The following is a 17,167-nucleotide window of genomic DNA, read 5'->3' as shown; positions in this document are numbered from 1 at the left end:
TTTATAGAGCTATACCTCCCAGACTTAGAAGCAGTTAGCATGGAAAAGTTAGCATTACCTTGCTTGAGCTACTTATCAACTCTGTGATGACTACAGATTTAAGTGGTGTACAGAAGCCTGCTAGTCAGCAATTCAAGATAACTAGCATACTACAGGGGTAGCTGATAATAACCTTAAAAGTTTCACAGAGAAAAGCCAAAGCTAACCACCACATATAGGTGAAAGGAAAATGCTAAATTGATTAGCAATTCATCAATTAAAAACACAGATTTGGGTGGCCTTACCTACAGTAGTTTGCTAGTTAGCACAAGCTTAACAGTAGCTTTTAAATCATGTGCATTCCCAACATGCATGGGAATGAATTACAACTTTTGTGAATGGGTTGCGGTTGGCAATTGTTGGTTACCGTACACTGTTCACACAACATGAACCATCGTACAGAGCATGCGTGTAAATTTGATTGGCACAGGATCAGCTATATCTGAGACTGATTGGCTGGTCACCAGATGTGGCTGATCACGGTGAAAATTGTGCAGTTTTGGTCACCAAGTGATCAGTTGGTGCAGATGTACTTTTGAGGTACTTCAGTGTTGTTGAAAAATGACAGGGTGTTGTTTGACAGGAAAGAGAGGGGATGACAGAGCATGCAGAGGGATTGGAAATCAAAGCTAAAATATTGCAGGTGCATGGTATGTTTACCACTCCATTCACCTGCTAACAATCCAGCAAAGCTTTGTTTGGTAAAAAATGCCTCCTGTCTCTGACATGACAGCTCACAGATTTCCGGATGGTTGATCGAAGCTGCCTCAGTAGCAATGCCATTTTACACCCACCTGAAAATTGCAGTCATTTCCATTTGTCTGTTGTTAACAGGAAGAGCTACTGTGTGTTCTGTGCTGTTCCTAATACTGGCAGGCACACAATACAAGTGTATCTTCCTTTAAAGGATGCCATCATCGAAGCAATATACTTCAGCGACCCTCTTTTATTTCGGCCAGTCTACCATTTACCATCCAGCCTGACTGGATTATGCAGTGATGCCTTTGACACTGAGAGAAAAGGCATGTAAGAGTAATTGTTTCTGATCTCTTCGTCTTCAACTTTCCCCTCCCCTCTCTCTCTGTCCCACTCTTTCTCTCTCAGCACCTTCTTTTTCAATAAGTGTTTTAGATTGCTTGGTGACTCAGTGGAAATCAGCCCAGATTGACACTTTGACACCAATGTTAATTGGCAATTCCTAACTATCAGCACACTGCCTTTGACGGAAGTCTTCCCCCAACCTGTCCTGCTCAGGTGCATGGCTGTAGGGGAGGCGATCTTGGAGGGGTCATGCAGGGTATTAGCGTGTATTGAATATGCTGTACAAATGTGCTTTGTGGTGTGTGGGAGTGAGGTAGCTCAACCTCTGTAAGCTGCAACTCTGTTTTACAAATGAGGGGCCTTTCCCACATTTTTCAGGAGCTTTTAAGCCAACACTGCGTGGGTGTAAGCACCATTAGCCCTAAATGGCTCTTTGCAGTGGATGCCTAATAGGGCTTACTGCTACATACAGACGGTCCAACTTACACACACACAAGTAAAGACTGACAATAACTCATACATACATGCAAAATGATTACATAGAAATTCTATTTTCCTTTTCATTCGTCCAGTAGTGCCTTGTTATGGCACTGTTACTCAGAGGACAAACTGCCTGCAGTATATAAGATGTCACTTAATTCACCATGGAAATTGGAGATAGATAAGTCAGGAATTCAGCAAGGTCAAAAACTGCCATATAAATGCTTGCACGCAGAGGCTGAATCGTTTTTGTTTACTTAAAGGAGCAGTGAGTAGTATTTAGCAGCCAGCTGAAACTTCTCCTGTATGCCAAGTGTGAACTTCTGGTTAGGATTCCTTCATTGTTTAGGAGGTTTTAACTGGGAGCCAGATTATCCACAGAGATCTCTTCCTCTCCAAAACAGCCTGACCTGGTGATTAAAACAGGTAACAACACCAAATAAAGCTGTTTCAAGTTACAAATTGATGTTTCTCTTAGGCTGTTTGGCTCATTGCAGACAGTTTGCTAGCCCAGCACCTGCTAATGTCCGCTCACCTTTTTTCCCCTAGTAACTAAAGATGCAGATGTTCAGGGTTTTTTTTACCAGGCGCCAAATTATCTGCAGAGGTGTCTTCCTCTCCAAAACAAATGGACCCAGTGATTTATAAACACTGAATAAAGTGGTTTTACATTGAAAATCTGCATTTTTCCTCTATTCGTCACAGAGGGGCTGCTAGCTACAGTAGCTGACGTGAAAATGCGAATGGCCCTGTTTAGAGCCAGTGGTTGGTTTGTCTGTTCTGGGCAACTGTAGAAGCATGGCAATGCAACTTGGCGGACTCAGTGGAAGAGGACCTGCTCCCTATGTACATATAAAGGGCTCATTCTAAGCCTTAGAATCTAAGGTAATGAAAACACAACCATTCTTATTTTCAGTGATTATACACTAAAGAAAACATACCTATTATATTATGTTCCATGTCTGCCAATATATCCCCCTAAATCCTACACACTTTCCTGATGTTATGGCTGGCTTTAATAATATGCACTCATATGAACATATTTCTTTAAGTACAGTACATCATTTTAATGTTATTATTGCAGGATGCTGTGAAAGTACATATCTGTACATATTCAGGCAGTGTAAGAAAATATATTACTGTAATTGTCTTCTACTTGCTGTATATTTGAAAAATAGGAAGAGACATTTTGAAATGCCACAGTAGGAAAAGCACAGTTGTAAATCATAAAATTAATAATGGCTGAATCCCATTCAGTTTCATGGCCCTGGTATTGTGCATGTTGGCTCACTGTCACGCTGTCATGACTTACTGGGACACTTGAATAGAACAGAGCCGTCGTTAGTGTTAATTAGTGACACCTGTGCTTTTCAGAATGTCCGCGGTGAAAAATGCATTATTGTCCTTCATTCAAAATGTTAAAATGCTCTTCATGACTAATTATTTAATGGAAAGGGAAATCACATATTGTGCATATGGCAAGCATTGTGTGTAGAAATAAGAGTCTAAGCTATTGCTGACCTTTCAGGTTAGTACCCGAGAGTTACTGTCTAGACACAGCTCTGTGTTCCTCACATTGAAATGACATTTCGGGATTATCTTGTTTCAGTAAAGCAGCTGTCAATACTTTTTTGTTGTTTGCAAGAGCAAATTACCTCCCTGATAAGGACCAGTTCTATCAACATCACAGCAGTGTGATGTATGTCATATACACAGCCTTAAATACCACCTTACAACTCCAGAAATGTGTTCAGTTTTGAATATAATACACACTCCTCTGACTAGAGCTATGAAGCCTCAGGTTTGAGCTTAAAGCAGCACTAAGAGATTTTTTAGCCACTTGGGGGCAGCGGAACAAACTGCAAACAAATCATTGACATTTTATCACCTTTTAAAGTTGTTATGGCAAAAGTGTTACACATCCAGACTCCTATATTCATTCTCCTTTTAGCTCTGTTTTGATGTCCTCCTACTCTGAGGGTAATATATGGCTCTTTAGCAGCTGGTCACTAACTTTGTCTGCTGTTTGATGCTTGCCAGGTAGCATGCAGTGGCTTTATCTGAGATTTATCAGTAAAAACAGCTGCCCACCACATTTGAAAACAAGCTTGATGAGAGAGATAGTGCTGGGCGATTTTAATTTCAATTACGATTTTGGCCTCTTCAATTTTGAAAACGAGATAATTGTGATAAACGATTATTGCGCTCAGAATGGTGCTCTTGTTTTGTCCTGTGTTATTAATCCAGCGCACCCCTTCTCTTTCCAGTGGTGTGCTTCTGCAGCTCCCTAAAAGCATAAATTCACTCCCAGACAGGCTGTGGCATGTTTGGTTCACCTCAAGTCTCTTTTTTAGTTGAATAGTTTTTAATTTGAAGAAAATCCACTGTAAAAAAGACAAGTTTTATGTAGGTTAATAAATGGATGATGTTTCCAAAGTCAGTGAGTAATTGTGTACGCTACTCAAGATCTCACACACACGATCTCAATCTTGACCAACATAATCATGATTGTTGTTTTAACCATAATTGTGCAGCCCTTGAGATCAGTGAGGCGCAACCATTCATTTATTTACAGTTAAGTTAAAGGTCTTAAAACTAAAACAATAAGCTGAAAAACTCTGTACAGCTGACGGGCACTGCAGAGGCTGGTTATAGTTCTTTGGGTTTGCCACTGTGAGCAACACCTCTTTGATTACACATCGTCATGTAATATGTTAAACTTTACTGAGACAAATATTGTATCACTAAAGATTAATACACACACTTTTAATGCACTCAGCCTGAAAATACTGAGATAATATGATGTGACAATGGTACAAATAATATTGAGGAGTTATCAAAGGTGCTACAAACCAGACATTACCTACAAGGCACATTTATTGACCCCACACTGCGTATTTGTGTCTAAGATGGGGTTCTTTTATTAAAAGTAGGTAACAAGGAGAGATTTCATTTAACCACCATGCCTTTCTTTGACATGTTCATCAAACTGTCATGGCCGTGAAGGCAAACAATCTCATTTATTTCTTGCTGGGAGCCTGGATGGGGGCTCAAATCCTGCTGCCACAGAGGTCACAAGGTAGCTGTCCTCTCTTCTCTGTATCTGTCCGTTCCCTCTCCATCCATCTCCCTCTCAGCCTCTCTTTGTTTGGCAGTGATTTGACCAAACAAAACCTAACTGGGTATCTCTAAAGCAAGGTGACTGCCAAAGGTGATATTTCAGCCTGACTGCCAGCACGCAATGAGTTTCAGATAGCCAGGCCAAATTTCCCTCCCTCTAACTGGCAGCCCTGGATGAAAATAGAACCGGCCTCTGCACTCAGATTTGTCACTCGTGTCATTATCTGCTCTATCATCCCTGCACCCTTAAACATACTGCCCAGCAAATGAGGTTATAATAGACTTAATGTTGGTGTTTGTGCTGCTGGACCTCATGTTCTTGGGTCCATTTGTTTCATTAAAGTGTTGTACCAGGAGCGTATACATATTTTTGGCTTCGGCTGACAGCCTGAAGTAACTCTTAATGAGCTATTTGGACTTTAATACCCTGAAAACATGTAACATAGCATCAGCAAACTACACACAGCAGGCTTGTGTTTACCAGCTGAGCCAATCGGATTCCTCTGGTATAAAATCACAGACTGGCAGGGCTGCCAAACATGCGTGCGTTGTATTCACTGACATCACATTCGCCAATCGATGGCTGCATGCACTTTATGACAGTTTGTATTATACTCTAATGTTTCCCTCGCGTGGGCAGAGGAGTGTCTATTAGACGCAGGGACAGAGCACAGCCTGATGCAGTGCCATAATGTGATTTAATCAGTTGTGGATTTACAGGAAGAATCTGCCAAGTACAGCTTTTAATTTGAAATTTCCGGACTGGGGAGTGCCCCCTTTCACTCTAACATCAATGTAAAATGAAACAATTCTCAGTGGAGACCTCAGCTATTGATCAAGGTCAGGGGCAAGCTCTATTATGCCTGAACTCGGACAGATGTTAATTTATAACCGAACACTTTCAACTTAACAGCCTTGACGTCAGCCGGAGACAGGCAGAGAGGGATAGAGGGAGGATGGAGAGGGGATATGAGGGAAATGCAAATGACTTGCCAGATAAGTTAATGTGCCTTTGCCGTGGCAAGGGACTCTGATTGCGCTGGGAAGGTAAGGCTTCCCTGAGCCAGCCGGAGATATCATTAATCCAAGGTTGACCTGGCCTGACTTTTGCACGGCCCTGCCCGCAGAAGTTTATTATCCAAGAGGAGGCTGTCCGGGCAGCAGGCAGGCAGAGGAGAGGCCGTGTGCTTTTCCAGAATGACCGAGCAGGCACTTCCTTTTGAGCCTTCCCGAAGACAAATTGGCTTGGATCAGCAGCTAGGCAGCTGGCTGATGGAGAGGTGAGATGTATAAGGCCCACGTGGGCATTTTCATCATGACGGCTTTTCTTTTTTGTTTTTTGTTTTTTTTCCTTCCTGCAGCATGTCACCTGCTGCAGTGTGTCATTGTGTCCTAGACGGTCTCATGCTCTATCACTCACCCACACACGTACGCAACGCACTAACCATACAGTACAGTTGAATAGGCTCACACTAATCCTCACTTTAGACATGTACCACACAGTTTTGTTTGTGGATTACTGTCCTCTGGCAAAAGTGAGAGATCAGCACACACAGGAGTCTTAAGAGTTTAAATAAGAACAATGCTTTTAGCCATACTGAACAAAGGGAGCAAGCAGAGAACCTTAGGTCTGCATTCATATCTGCAAGCTGGTTCAGATGCAAAAGGCTGCATAGTTTCTCATTTAAATACATAATTTTAGGGCTTTGCATTGTCCAAACAGCTAAACAAAACAAGACTATACACCATAAAAATGTCACAAAATTGTGTATGATGATGTGGTTTTCTCTGCTCTGGCAGGTTTATAATCCTTCTCAAATCAACCAACATCAGTGAAAGTCACCAGTCCTTACAAGGGTTTGTAAAGAGGATCCAGTCCATAAAAGTTGTCATTTTATCAACCAGTGTCTCTGCTGTCCTTTCAATTGCACGATAATTGAGGTTTAATTTGTCCAATAATGATTTTCTATAATGGGGCAGACAAGTTCAAGTAGATCTTAAACAGCCCGCATTACGAACATTAACAGTTGGTTTGTAAGCGCTTGAAGAGAAGAAAGCTTGCGACCTGTGGAGAAGACCTGGCTGCTGTTACTATTTCCCATTGTCACTTATTATCGGTGGTTCAAAACCTCAGTACAGAACATGACATTATCACAGAAATGCTGAAATCAATAAGCTCTCCTAGGCTGTAGCAGGGTGTCTATGGTTCCTCAAAGCAGGAATATTCAATTTTGTTATATTGCAATGGATCAAATGATGTGATGTGTGTAATGTGATAAGAATTACTTGTAATGACAAAACGACAGAATTATCACCACCCTATCAGTTCCCCTCAGCTCTATGAAGCATTTTAGCCTCTTTTAGCTTATTATTTTGGGTTACTGGTCTGCAAATTCCTGTAGGTCACCTGCTAACCCTGTCTCTTCGAAGTTTTGTTTGTATATTACTAAGCTTTTTTCACTGTTACGTTGTGGTGACGGTGTAGTAGCTGTGTGGGTTTTGCTCAAAGGCAGTTCTTTGAGCTAATAAAAGACAACATTTACAGTATGTACTGCCCTGGATTCGCAGGAAGGTGGTTGGGATTGACAGGACGTACAAAGTGCATGACCGTTATACCACAATCCCAGTTCATGTCTAGACTTCTGTTGGTGGTTATGCAGGACTCTACGCTAACTTTTTTCACTAGGAGCACAGTGGCCCCTAACTGAAAATTTTTCTAAGCAGAAAATTTAGGGGTGCAAACCGTAAATGGACTTGCAATGCACATTCCCTATCATTTTCATTGTATTACTAATAAATAATTTGACAACAAATGCAGAAATGACTATTTGCTTTCAGTTCACAGTGACACATCTTATTGTACATTTTTAAAAAAGCAACATTAACAACATAGCTGCAAGCAGCAACAATGGGGGGCAAACAACACGGCAGGGCAGATTCTGTAACCATACCTTAGCCATGTAAATTTGTGGTACGGCGTTCCAGAATCGCATCCAGTAGGTGAAGGTACGCGCCAACTTGAGAGTTGAACTTACCATTCACTCCCAAAAGTCCTGCAATTTCACACCACGTCTTCTCCTTTTGGTTTGTATCCTTGTAAAAAAAGATGTGTGGTGTCATACAAAATACTTTGGTTTTCCATTTCAGCTATGAGTTTCTCCTCGTCCATCTTTCCTCGAACCCTCGCACTGACTGACAACTTGTGCGACAGGATGTGACATGATTTTTAAAAAAATTGAGAGTTTACAGTCCATACCTTACAATTTTGGTCGCAAAATCAAACCAGTTGGCCGCAGTCTCGAGCCAGAAAGATTGTGATTTCAGTTCAATGTTAATAAAAGAGGTTGTAAGTGAGTGTGTGAGTGGATAGTGAAATGCAAGATTGCCTATTTTGGCAGAGAAAAATTTAATATGTTGTCAGTGAACATTCTGATGTTCAGTATCAACATTTTTTTGACTCGCCAGGTATGTTAATCACCTTGTTACGTTAACAGAAAATGTAATTTGCTTTGCATTACATTTTCCCTCAAAAACGTATTTGCTGTTTCAAATTAGTTGTATATGGGGCTGTACTTGTCCAGCACCAGACAACAGGTATAGTTTATGACTAGCTGGTGAAACTTGTGATGCATGCAGCAGCTTAAGAGCCAGACATTTTGCTCAGGAATAGGTAGAGACCAAAACAGAACCAAAAAGAGAGTGAATGTTGGGCTCAATCCAAAGCCAATGACCAGAGACACTACTCCAAATAAATTATATGTTTTTCTATTGTGGGATGTTTGAATAGGCAACTGTTTTCTTGCACATACGATAGGACATTTCACCATGTTTCGGGTAATAATACCTGTTAGATGATGCGTTTTCAATCAGTGTTCAGTCAGTGCAGCTTTAAGTAGCCTGAAAAAGAAAAAAGAAAAATTGATTTTCATGTCAGGTGTAAAGAACTTTCAAAACATTGTTTCTGAATTATGTGCTTCCAAAGTATTAGTTTGATTCAGTGTAAAATCAGGTTGACACATTGTACAGTTGGTATCAATCCACAACTGAAAAACACAGTGTAAGATACATTCTGTGAATGGTGTAGTTTGGCAACGTGTGAATTGTGCAAGCATTGCTGTTGCTTTAATTTTATCAGAATTTTGCACTTCAAGACGGTTACATTAAGTTTGATTTACATTCAAATATTCATGCATTGTTCTGCATGTCTTACTGCTTTAATCTATTTTAAAACACCTTTTAATTCAATGCTTAATAAACACTAACAGTGTCTTAAATGTGTCTCTTTGAAGCTCTCAAAAGTAGCATTAACAGCTAATTTACTCTCTATCAAACCAGTTTTAATGCTTGTGTATGTGTGTATCCTCAGTCCTCTACATCCTGCATTAACATGGCTCCCTTTTCAAAGCACTCAGGCTACTTATCAGGACCACCTTTTGATCAAACATTTTATTTGATATACCATATCAAACAATTTGCTCCCACTTAATGTTTAAATAAAAAGCCTTCAGGCAAAATCTACCGAGATACGTTCAGGTGAGAAAAGGTTATAAAAAGTACACCAGCTCTGAAAGCGGTGATGCTCAACTCATGACCCCACGCGATAGGGTGTCGGGTGGCCCGCCGACCATTTTCTAATTCAAAATGAAAAGAAATTGAATCACACTGGGAATTTTTTTGTACTTTGAATGTAAATAAGGCGTCAGAGTGCGTAAAGGAGCACGAAAATAGAGCTTTTTTTTTTAAGTGCCAGGGGGGAATCCCCTAACAGAGGTCCAGACTAATTATGTATATTTTAATTATTTATGTTTGTTTACTAACTGGCCCCTGGCCTCTTGTCATTTTGCAAAAGTGGCTCCTGGGCAAAGCAAATTGAGTGTCCCTGTTTTAGTGTATAGGTCTGCTGTTGTAGGATTCATTTGAAAAATACAAATAAAACTGAAAATAATGACATAAGAATAATAACTTTTATAAGTACTTTGAGAAAACTTGGACTTGGTTATCTATTACAGTTGGCTGTACTGTAATGGAATAATTCATATTACTCTTGAATTATAAATAGCAGTGGATGACAGTGTCATCAATACTTAGGGAAGAGCAAAATTGTTCTGGGTTGTCATCCTCTACTTATCAAGTGAGCTGCCCTTGATAGTTTGTGGAGTGCAGTGGGTTTGTACAGTACAGAAAACAAAAGACAAGTGAAGTGCATGTGCCATCAGCAACAGGAGCAAAAACATTTCCTCCGCAATTGTAAATCTCTGTTGTTTCTTTTCTTTTTGCAGGTTTGGCAGTTCACCAGATAATCACAATCACTGTGTCTCTCATTATGGTTATCGCAGCCTTGATCACAACACTCGTCCTTAAAAACTGGTAGGAAAGATTCCTTTACTTTTTACTCATAACGACATTAACTGTAAAAGCACACTCACATTTTGCCACAAGTACTCGCAGACGATGAGAAGGGTACAAGGTATGATTTTATGTTTGTTTCTTGTCTTTGGTGCGTGTTTTTGTAGCTGTGCGCAGTCGGGAAATGGCCGCCACAATAGCCATCAGCGCAAGATCCACCAGCAGGAAGAAAGCTGCCAAAACCTGACAGACTTCACCCCGGCCCGGGTGCCCAGCAAGGTGGATATATTCACTGCCTACAATGACAGCCTGCAGTGCTCACATGAGTGCGTTCGGACTGCCGTGCCCATCTACACTGATGAGATGATCCAGCAGACGCCTGTCTACAAGACTGCTTACAACGGAAACAGGTACGCCAGCCCAGGACTGTTTATAGCACAAGATGGATGCACGCTGGAGCATTTGTTCAGTCAGCCAGCACTGGAAATCCACAGGCTTTTTCAAAGTGATGTCTCTGTCCTCTACAGATATTATCATTAATAATATTACAGTTAAACGGCCAAAATATTATGAAACCCCATGCTGAATAGCAGAGCCAAATCAATTTAAATCTGGTAAAGAAATCAATGTCTTTTTCCTGGTGATAATGGTTTTATGAGGGGGTAAATGTTCTAAAAACTTGCACATGAACTTATGAAGCATTGAAAGGGATGACAAGTGAATGAGAGAATACACTGATATAGCAATTGTGGTGAATCAGCTTTTTCTTCATAAAATGCTCTGATTCCTCACCCTGTTTCCCTTGCGTGTGCTCTTCCTCTCAACCACAGTCAGCTTCAGTCAGAGGTTTGTTTCCCAGCAAAGCCACACATTAATTGGTTGCTTTAACGTCTGTCGTCCATTGCCTCATCCTTCGTCCATCTGCCCGACACCTGGCCACGCAGTGTGCCTCGGCACTCTCAAGCAGCACACGAAAAAATCTAAACCTACCAGCGATTTATGTTGTTGTGCAGTGAGTCAATTTATAGATGTAGGGCAACGGGATGTGAAGTCTTTACTGTGCCATTTTGTGACTAACTGATCTTTCGACAGCATTTCAGATGGCAGGCAGGTGCGTACGAACACTTTGAAAACTGAACTTCAGTACCTACAAGTCATGCAATGTGGTATCAGCAAACTGCACACAACACAGTCATGTTTACCAACCCAGCTAATATGTGCTGCTCCCAAAAGGGAGGCAGAAGATGTAACACTGGTGAGTCATTGGTGTGTTTTGCATTTCGCTCTGAGTTTAAATCCTCTCTGTGGGTGAAGATGTGTCTCTCTTTGTGATATAACCTGACAAGGCAGGTGTGTTTTGCATAGAAATCAGGCATATTATACCTGAAACTTTTATTTATACGTGATGTGACAATAAGCTCGGTGGAGTTTTGACAGTGTTTACTGTCTGAGTGGATAACAGCAACAGTCATCTAAAGCTGCAGGGCCAGCAAAGATGGTCACACTTACTCTGTGTATCCAAACCTTGTAACAGATTCATTATGCTGGCAGTGAGGGTAAGATCATTCATCTGGTGTAAACAGTCCGAAGTGTCTGCATTTATCTATTAAGAAAGTCACAGAAGGACGGACAGATTTTTAGCAACAACAGAATGCGAAGATCTCTGTTGTTAGCCAACGGTACAATGTTGACAGTGGCACTAAAAGTTTATTGAGTAAGATCCAGATCCCATCTTTCTGCCTAAACTGTTCATATACATAGAGAGAGTTGTGGGTGTAGCTGGGAAAGAAGTCAGGAGTGGTTTCACGGAGGAACGGCTCTTCCAAAACTTTACAATGTCCAGGGCTACATCCCATTATCTCTGTCAATGCTTCACAAGGCTGTCGCTGTAGGTGAGCAGCCTTTTGTAGTTTTAATGGACTGCTCCAACACTGCATGACGAGTGATCTGCGCTGCAAAAGTATTCGTAGAATGACGTGGATAAAAAGGTGTATGAGAAAAACAGGCATTATTTCAATGTGACAGTTCTCACAGTCACCTGGCCAGTGATCAAATATGTATCAGATTCAGGGCCACCTGTGAAAGTGGCCCAGATTTCTGTGTCTGTGCTACTCTGAAAAAAATCAGATCTTTGTCACATGAGAGCAAAAAAAATTCAGATTTGGGCCACATTTGCTTGAAATGTGAACATAGCCGTAGAGAATGTTTGAAGTTTGTGTTCTGAGGAAACCTGTCAGGCAGTAATGTCACCTTAGAATCAATTCAGGCTAAAAGTTAATGGTGACAAATACTATGTAATTATGTAGGCTAACCAATCAAATTGCCCCCCATTAAAATTCATGCTCTCACCTCTTTATCCTACAGGCCCTCCCCCACTGAAAGACAACTGATTCCTGTGGCCTTTGTGTCAGAGAAATGGTTCGAGATCTCTTGTTGACAAGCTGAAGGCCTTGTTCACTTCCTGTGGGTGGAAGAGACTTCCTGAATTCACGCTCTGGTGGGTACCGTGCTACTTTGTCCCCCTTGCAAATCATCATCTGAGCCTTAGCCACATCGATCCCTGTGGTGATGCTGCCCCACTTTGGGAATAGAAGGCAACTTGGCATATGTCTGTTATTTGTGACATGATTATGCTCCTTTCTATCTTCTGCGCTGTGATGAAAAAGGGTTGAGGGATCCAGTTCAGTGCAGCATCAGAGGTTGTGATAAGAAACTAATTATGTATATAACAGTATTAATGAGCTATATGCTCGCAATTAATGATTTCACTGCTCATATCTCAAACACTTGCATTAATATTAATGTCACGGCTCTCATTGGTACACCAATAACATATTATTTGGAACATTTTGAACAGAGTGTAGGAGCACTTTCACTTGACTTGTGACATATTTTTTATGCATGGCTAATGTACGCCAGAATGGCCTGCATTTGAAATTCAAAGCGTGAAAGTTAAACACATGCTCTGGCCCCACAGTGTTGCTGGAAGCCCGGGGGGAAGTGTAACGTCTGCTATTGACCCAGATTTTAAAAGGAATAGATTCCCTGCAGGTAGCGTAGTGAGAGGACAGCGCCTCGCCGATGTCTGGACACACATTAGTCTCAGTCAGCTCAGCTCTACGCAGCATTTCCCCGATGCTGCAGCCTTAAAAGACACAAGATCCCACACACCTAATTATTTCTTAAGTTTAAAAACAGCATTGCCCTTTCATCTGGTTCGAGGAAGGCATTGGGTTGCATGTTTTCCAGGTCAGAGCGAGATACCAATTCCCCCTAACATATAATTAGGAAGTTGGCCTGTTTCTGTGTTACAGTGACTGTGTTACTTTGTGCTGGACTCATAATGAGGGATAATTGTGATTTTGTTCTCCACAGGATCCAGTTGGAAACAAGAAACACACAAAACAGCTTCTTTTGTAAAATAGTGTGATCACTCTTTGGACACTGGTGAAGATATTTATTTTTCTAGAGATGACAAGCAGAGCAGCCACAACGCTGCCACTCCATATTTCCAGGAACGTACAGTCATTTAGATATAGATTATATATAGGTATATTTACAGGATGCGTGGGACAAGACTGTGAACGTCACAAATGTCTCAAGGAAAACATTTGACATTTGGGGGGAACAAAAGGAACCCAAGGAGCTGCTGTGGGTGGAAGATGAACTGTATTTCTGAACAATGTGCCAATAATGCCACTATGTGCCACAACCTGGATAGAAGGAAGTTTCAACAACAACTGATGGACTAAACAAAGAGCGCTATATTAACCCTGTATCGACTCCAACTACATTTTTTTTCCTTTGTTTTGTTTTATTTTTTTTTTAAGAAATGTGAAACATAAAAAAAATGCTACAAATGTATTTGAATATGTTTTGAAATAGTTTTAAGAAATGTGTTGCAAAAGAATCTAAAAGATATTTATATGAAGCACTATTCTATTAGTTTGGAAGAAGAGAGGACGGAAAAAAAAAAAGAACCGGTATATGCTTTAGTGAACAGTTGATTTTAAAACATTGTTTCTATAGGTCCCATTTTAAAAACAGAATAGTTATGTCTATTTTTTTACACAGTAGAGTCTGCCACAGCCCTAACAGTGAAGGTCCGAAGCACCTGGGATTCAGCGCTGTTAATTAAATACTCCCACCCCAGCTGAGATGATAACAAAGAAACCATCTAAATACACCCAATTCAACGCCTTCTCCAACTGGTTATTATGAAAGATTTGTACCTGATTTGGTTTAATGGACAAAACGAACAAAAGGTTTCTGTGGTGCAGGATCTCTGCTGCAACGAATCCCTTAGCAGCGCATTCATGAATAGATTGCGTAAGGACAGCCACAACAGACTGCACGGAGCTGGACAGGACATTCATACTGCCTCAGGTCTGTCTAGCTCTCTTGCACACTTTATGTTGGTCTCAGTTTCAGCAGCTGTTTGGATACTTTTCAATGATTGGTTATGATTTAGATCTGAGCTGCAAAGCTAAAAGGGTGGAATAGATTCAATTTGAGCTTCAAATTCAAGTCATTCATGTGATAATTTGGATAAATAGGAAAGAGATTGAAAAATTAATCCCTCCACAGATAGTAAATGAATATCCCCACACAACTCCCAAGATTCACTTTTGATAAATTATTTTTGAAACCTAAAAAGTCTGAATTACAGTCAGAAAGTCAAAAAGAACATGAACCGATTTGTTGAAGATGGAACATGAAAATGATCCTCAGTTTTCCAGCTAAGAATGAAGAAGAAGCTGTGAAAGAGGTGTCCCTCAGGATCCAGAATGATCCGCATCATGTGTTTTAAATGAAAGCAAAGGGGGGAATTCCCTCGCCGAATGTGTGGTGGGGGGTTAGTTAGCTCTCTCCGGAGCCAGATCCACTCAATACTTGAGGACAATATTTCTAGCATATCAGAATTTCAGCTATCACAGCCAGGAAGTTGTGGGTTGTGCACAAATAGATTGCTTTAATTCACGCCGAAGGAAGCAGAGCGAAAATACGATACAGACTTATGAGAAAAAAAAGAGTTTAATTTTGTTCTTTCAAAGACCCAAAACACTCCGTCAGTGCATTGTTGAAGTAAGGGGATTATGACAAGCCAATCAGCCGCTGCCAAATTGCTTTAAAACTATCTCTTAAGTCAAGGTGAGGGAACTCCATGGTCAGGAAAGACAGTAAAGCTCTCCTGAGAGCTTTCTAGCCCCAATAATTTTATTATCAACCTCAAGCTCTCAAAGACAGATTACCTTTGTGCTACCAAGCTCTTGAGGAAGCCGCCTATGAATCTACCTTTTATTGTGCTGTGGGTTTGTACAAAGCACAAATACAATTCTGTAATTGTAAACGTTTTTCTTGGCTGCAGACAGCAATATGTACAGATTTAAAAGGTTGGTTTTATTGCGTGTCGACAGTGGATCTCTGGTAATTCGCTTAGATTGTTTTCAGGCTTGTACTCACTCCCTTAAAGGATTCAAGGAAACAGGTCGTCCCAGTGTGATCAGTATCTGTATATGTGAGCCATTCGGGAGGTGCCGAGACAGCCTGGGATAAACACTGTGGTGCAAAACTCTTGCTTTTGCCCATTCACAACATGAAAATCACTCTCATGAATGACCCATACCAATTCAGCCTCACGTGTGTGTCAGGCTGCCGAGTTGCTTCTTTGACATAACATATATTTTTTTGAATGAAGAGTGTTATCTTACTAGTCAGAGGGTTACGAAAACTTACTGTATATTATACACGTGTAAATGTATTTTCTATATATTTGCTTCTATTTGTGTACAGGTGTGTTCTATTTTTCAGGACCTCCCCCAGTTTTTGGGAAGGTTTCAGCTAGGTCGGGGATAGTGTCTTTGTTTACATGTGTAACTACAGTATTTCTTTTAAAACACAAAACTAACCTTGTGCCAAGCTTCCTACCTGCACTTTCAAGCAGTACTTGTATTATATCTTTAGCTAACCAGTATAATACTTCAGTAGACGCTGCAATAGTTCAGAGACGTGGGGAGTGACTTCCAGGTGGAATGTCTCAAAGTACTGAGTGCTTCAAAGAGGTGTTGTGATCATATCTTGGGTTCTGCTGTGTTCATGGTTGGCTGGGAAACCAATGACTTTCTGTTCTTTAGCATTATTTCTACATGAATTCTAATATTGAGTGTTTCATCACATGATAAAAAAAAACAGTGTAAATCCAACAGTAGCTGCCAAGAAACCAACTAAACTTGATCGAGACTGGGTTGCATTCATTTGTCATATTTTGTATATACATATTGCTACAACTGCCCCGATTTGCCACATATGTATTGTAATGACTGCGAAAACTAACCTATATTAGCATTTATGAGCATATGGAATCATCAGGGAAAGATTTCTAAAGAAAGCATTGTGAAAGGAAGATGGTGTACTTGTTTGGATTTCACTTTTTGATGCAACTACAAAAATTGATCTGGTTAAAAAAGATCAGAGTTGCGCACAATGATGTGGGAAGCTATTCACTTTTTACATTTATCAACATCTTTAAAGGATAATTCTGGTGTTTTACAACTTGGGCCTTATTTCTGTTGGTTGGTCAGTCCACCACTGCTTTGGTGCAGACTGAAATGTATTGATTTGGTGGAGATATTCATGGTGCTCACAGGATGAGCCCTACTTGGTGAACTCTCTGGCATGCTAACACGCTAAAAAACGACTGTTTACACGGTAAACATTACACTAGCTAAACATCAGCATGGTAGCATTGTACTACTGTGTATTGTACAAGTGTATTAGCATGCTGACGTTAGCATGTGGCTCAAAGCACCACCGGTGCGAGCAGCTGCTAGCATAGGTGTTGTCTTTTAGGAATGTTGGCCAAAGTAACAACCAGGCTAGCAGATGTTTTACACACTAAATGTGCAGGAATCTTGGAAGACAGTGACACAGCTAACACCATACACTGCATATAAAGATGGGTGACACTTCTCAGCTTCCTCCCACTGTGTAAAAAAGTCAAAATATTTAGCAGAGGATCATTGCAATCTTGCGCTGGTGAAGTCATTTCGAGTCAAAGTCTGTGCAGTAGTGGTTAGGGGAGGGGCCGCGGTATCAAGGTCCCACCTCTACGCCCATGTGTAAAGATTGTGGAAAAATGTAT

At 40.7% G+C, this 17,167-nt stretch overlaps 1 protein-coding gene across 1 annotated transcript in view; it reads left to right on the top strand.

Moving 5' to 3' along the window:
- ajap1 (adherens junctions associated protein 1) overlaps window positions 1–13,977 on the top strand; it is a 61,041-nt gene extending 47,064 nt beyond the window's left edge. Inside the window, exons 3-6 of the mRNA XM_033629535.2 lie at window positions 9,960–10,047; window positions 10,194–10,436; window positions 12,391–12,523; window positions 13,402–13,977. Of these exons, the coding sequence (XP_033485426.2) occupies window positions 9,960–10,047; window positions 10,194–10,436; window positions 12,391–12,463 (404 nt within the window). The 3' untranslated portion in view covers window positions 12,464–12,523; window positions 13,402–13,977. The remainder of the gene's footprint in view (window positions 1–9,959; window positions 10,048–10,193; window positions 10,437–12,390; window positions 12,524–13,401) is intronic.
- Window positions 13,978–17,167: the final 3,190 nt, after the last annotated feature.

Source organism: Epinephelus lanceolatus, chromosome 8 (genome assembly GCF_041903045.1).
Source record: "Epinephelus lanceolatus isolate andai-2023 chromosome 8, ASM4190304v1, whole genome shotgun sequence".
Lineage (NCBI taxonomy): Eukaryota > Metazoa > Chordata > Actinopteri > Perciformes > Serranidae > Epinephelus > Epinephelus lanceolatus.
Note: the sequence above shows the minus strand (reverse complement) of the source record. Positions and strands in the feature narration are given on the sequence as shown.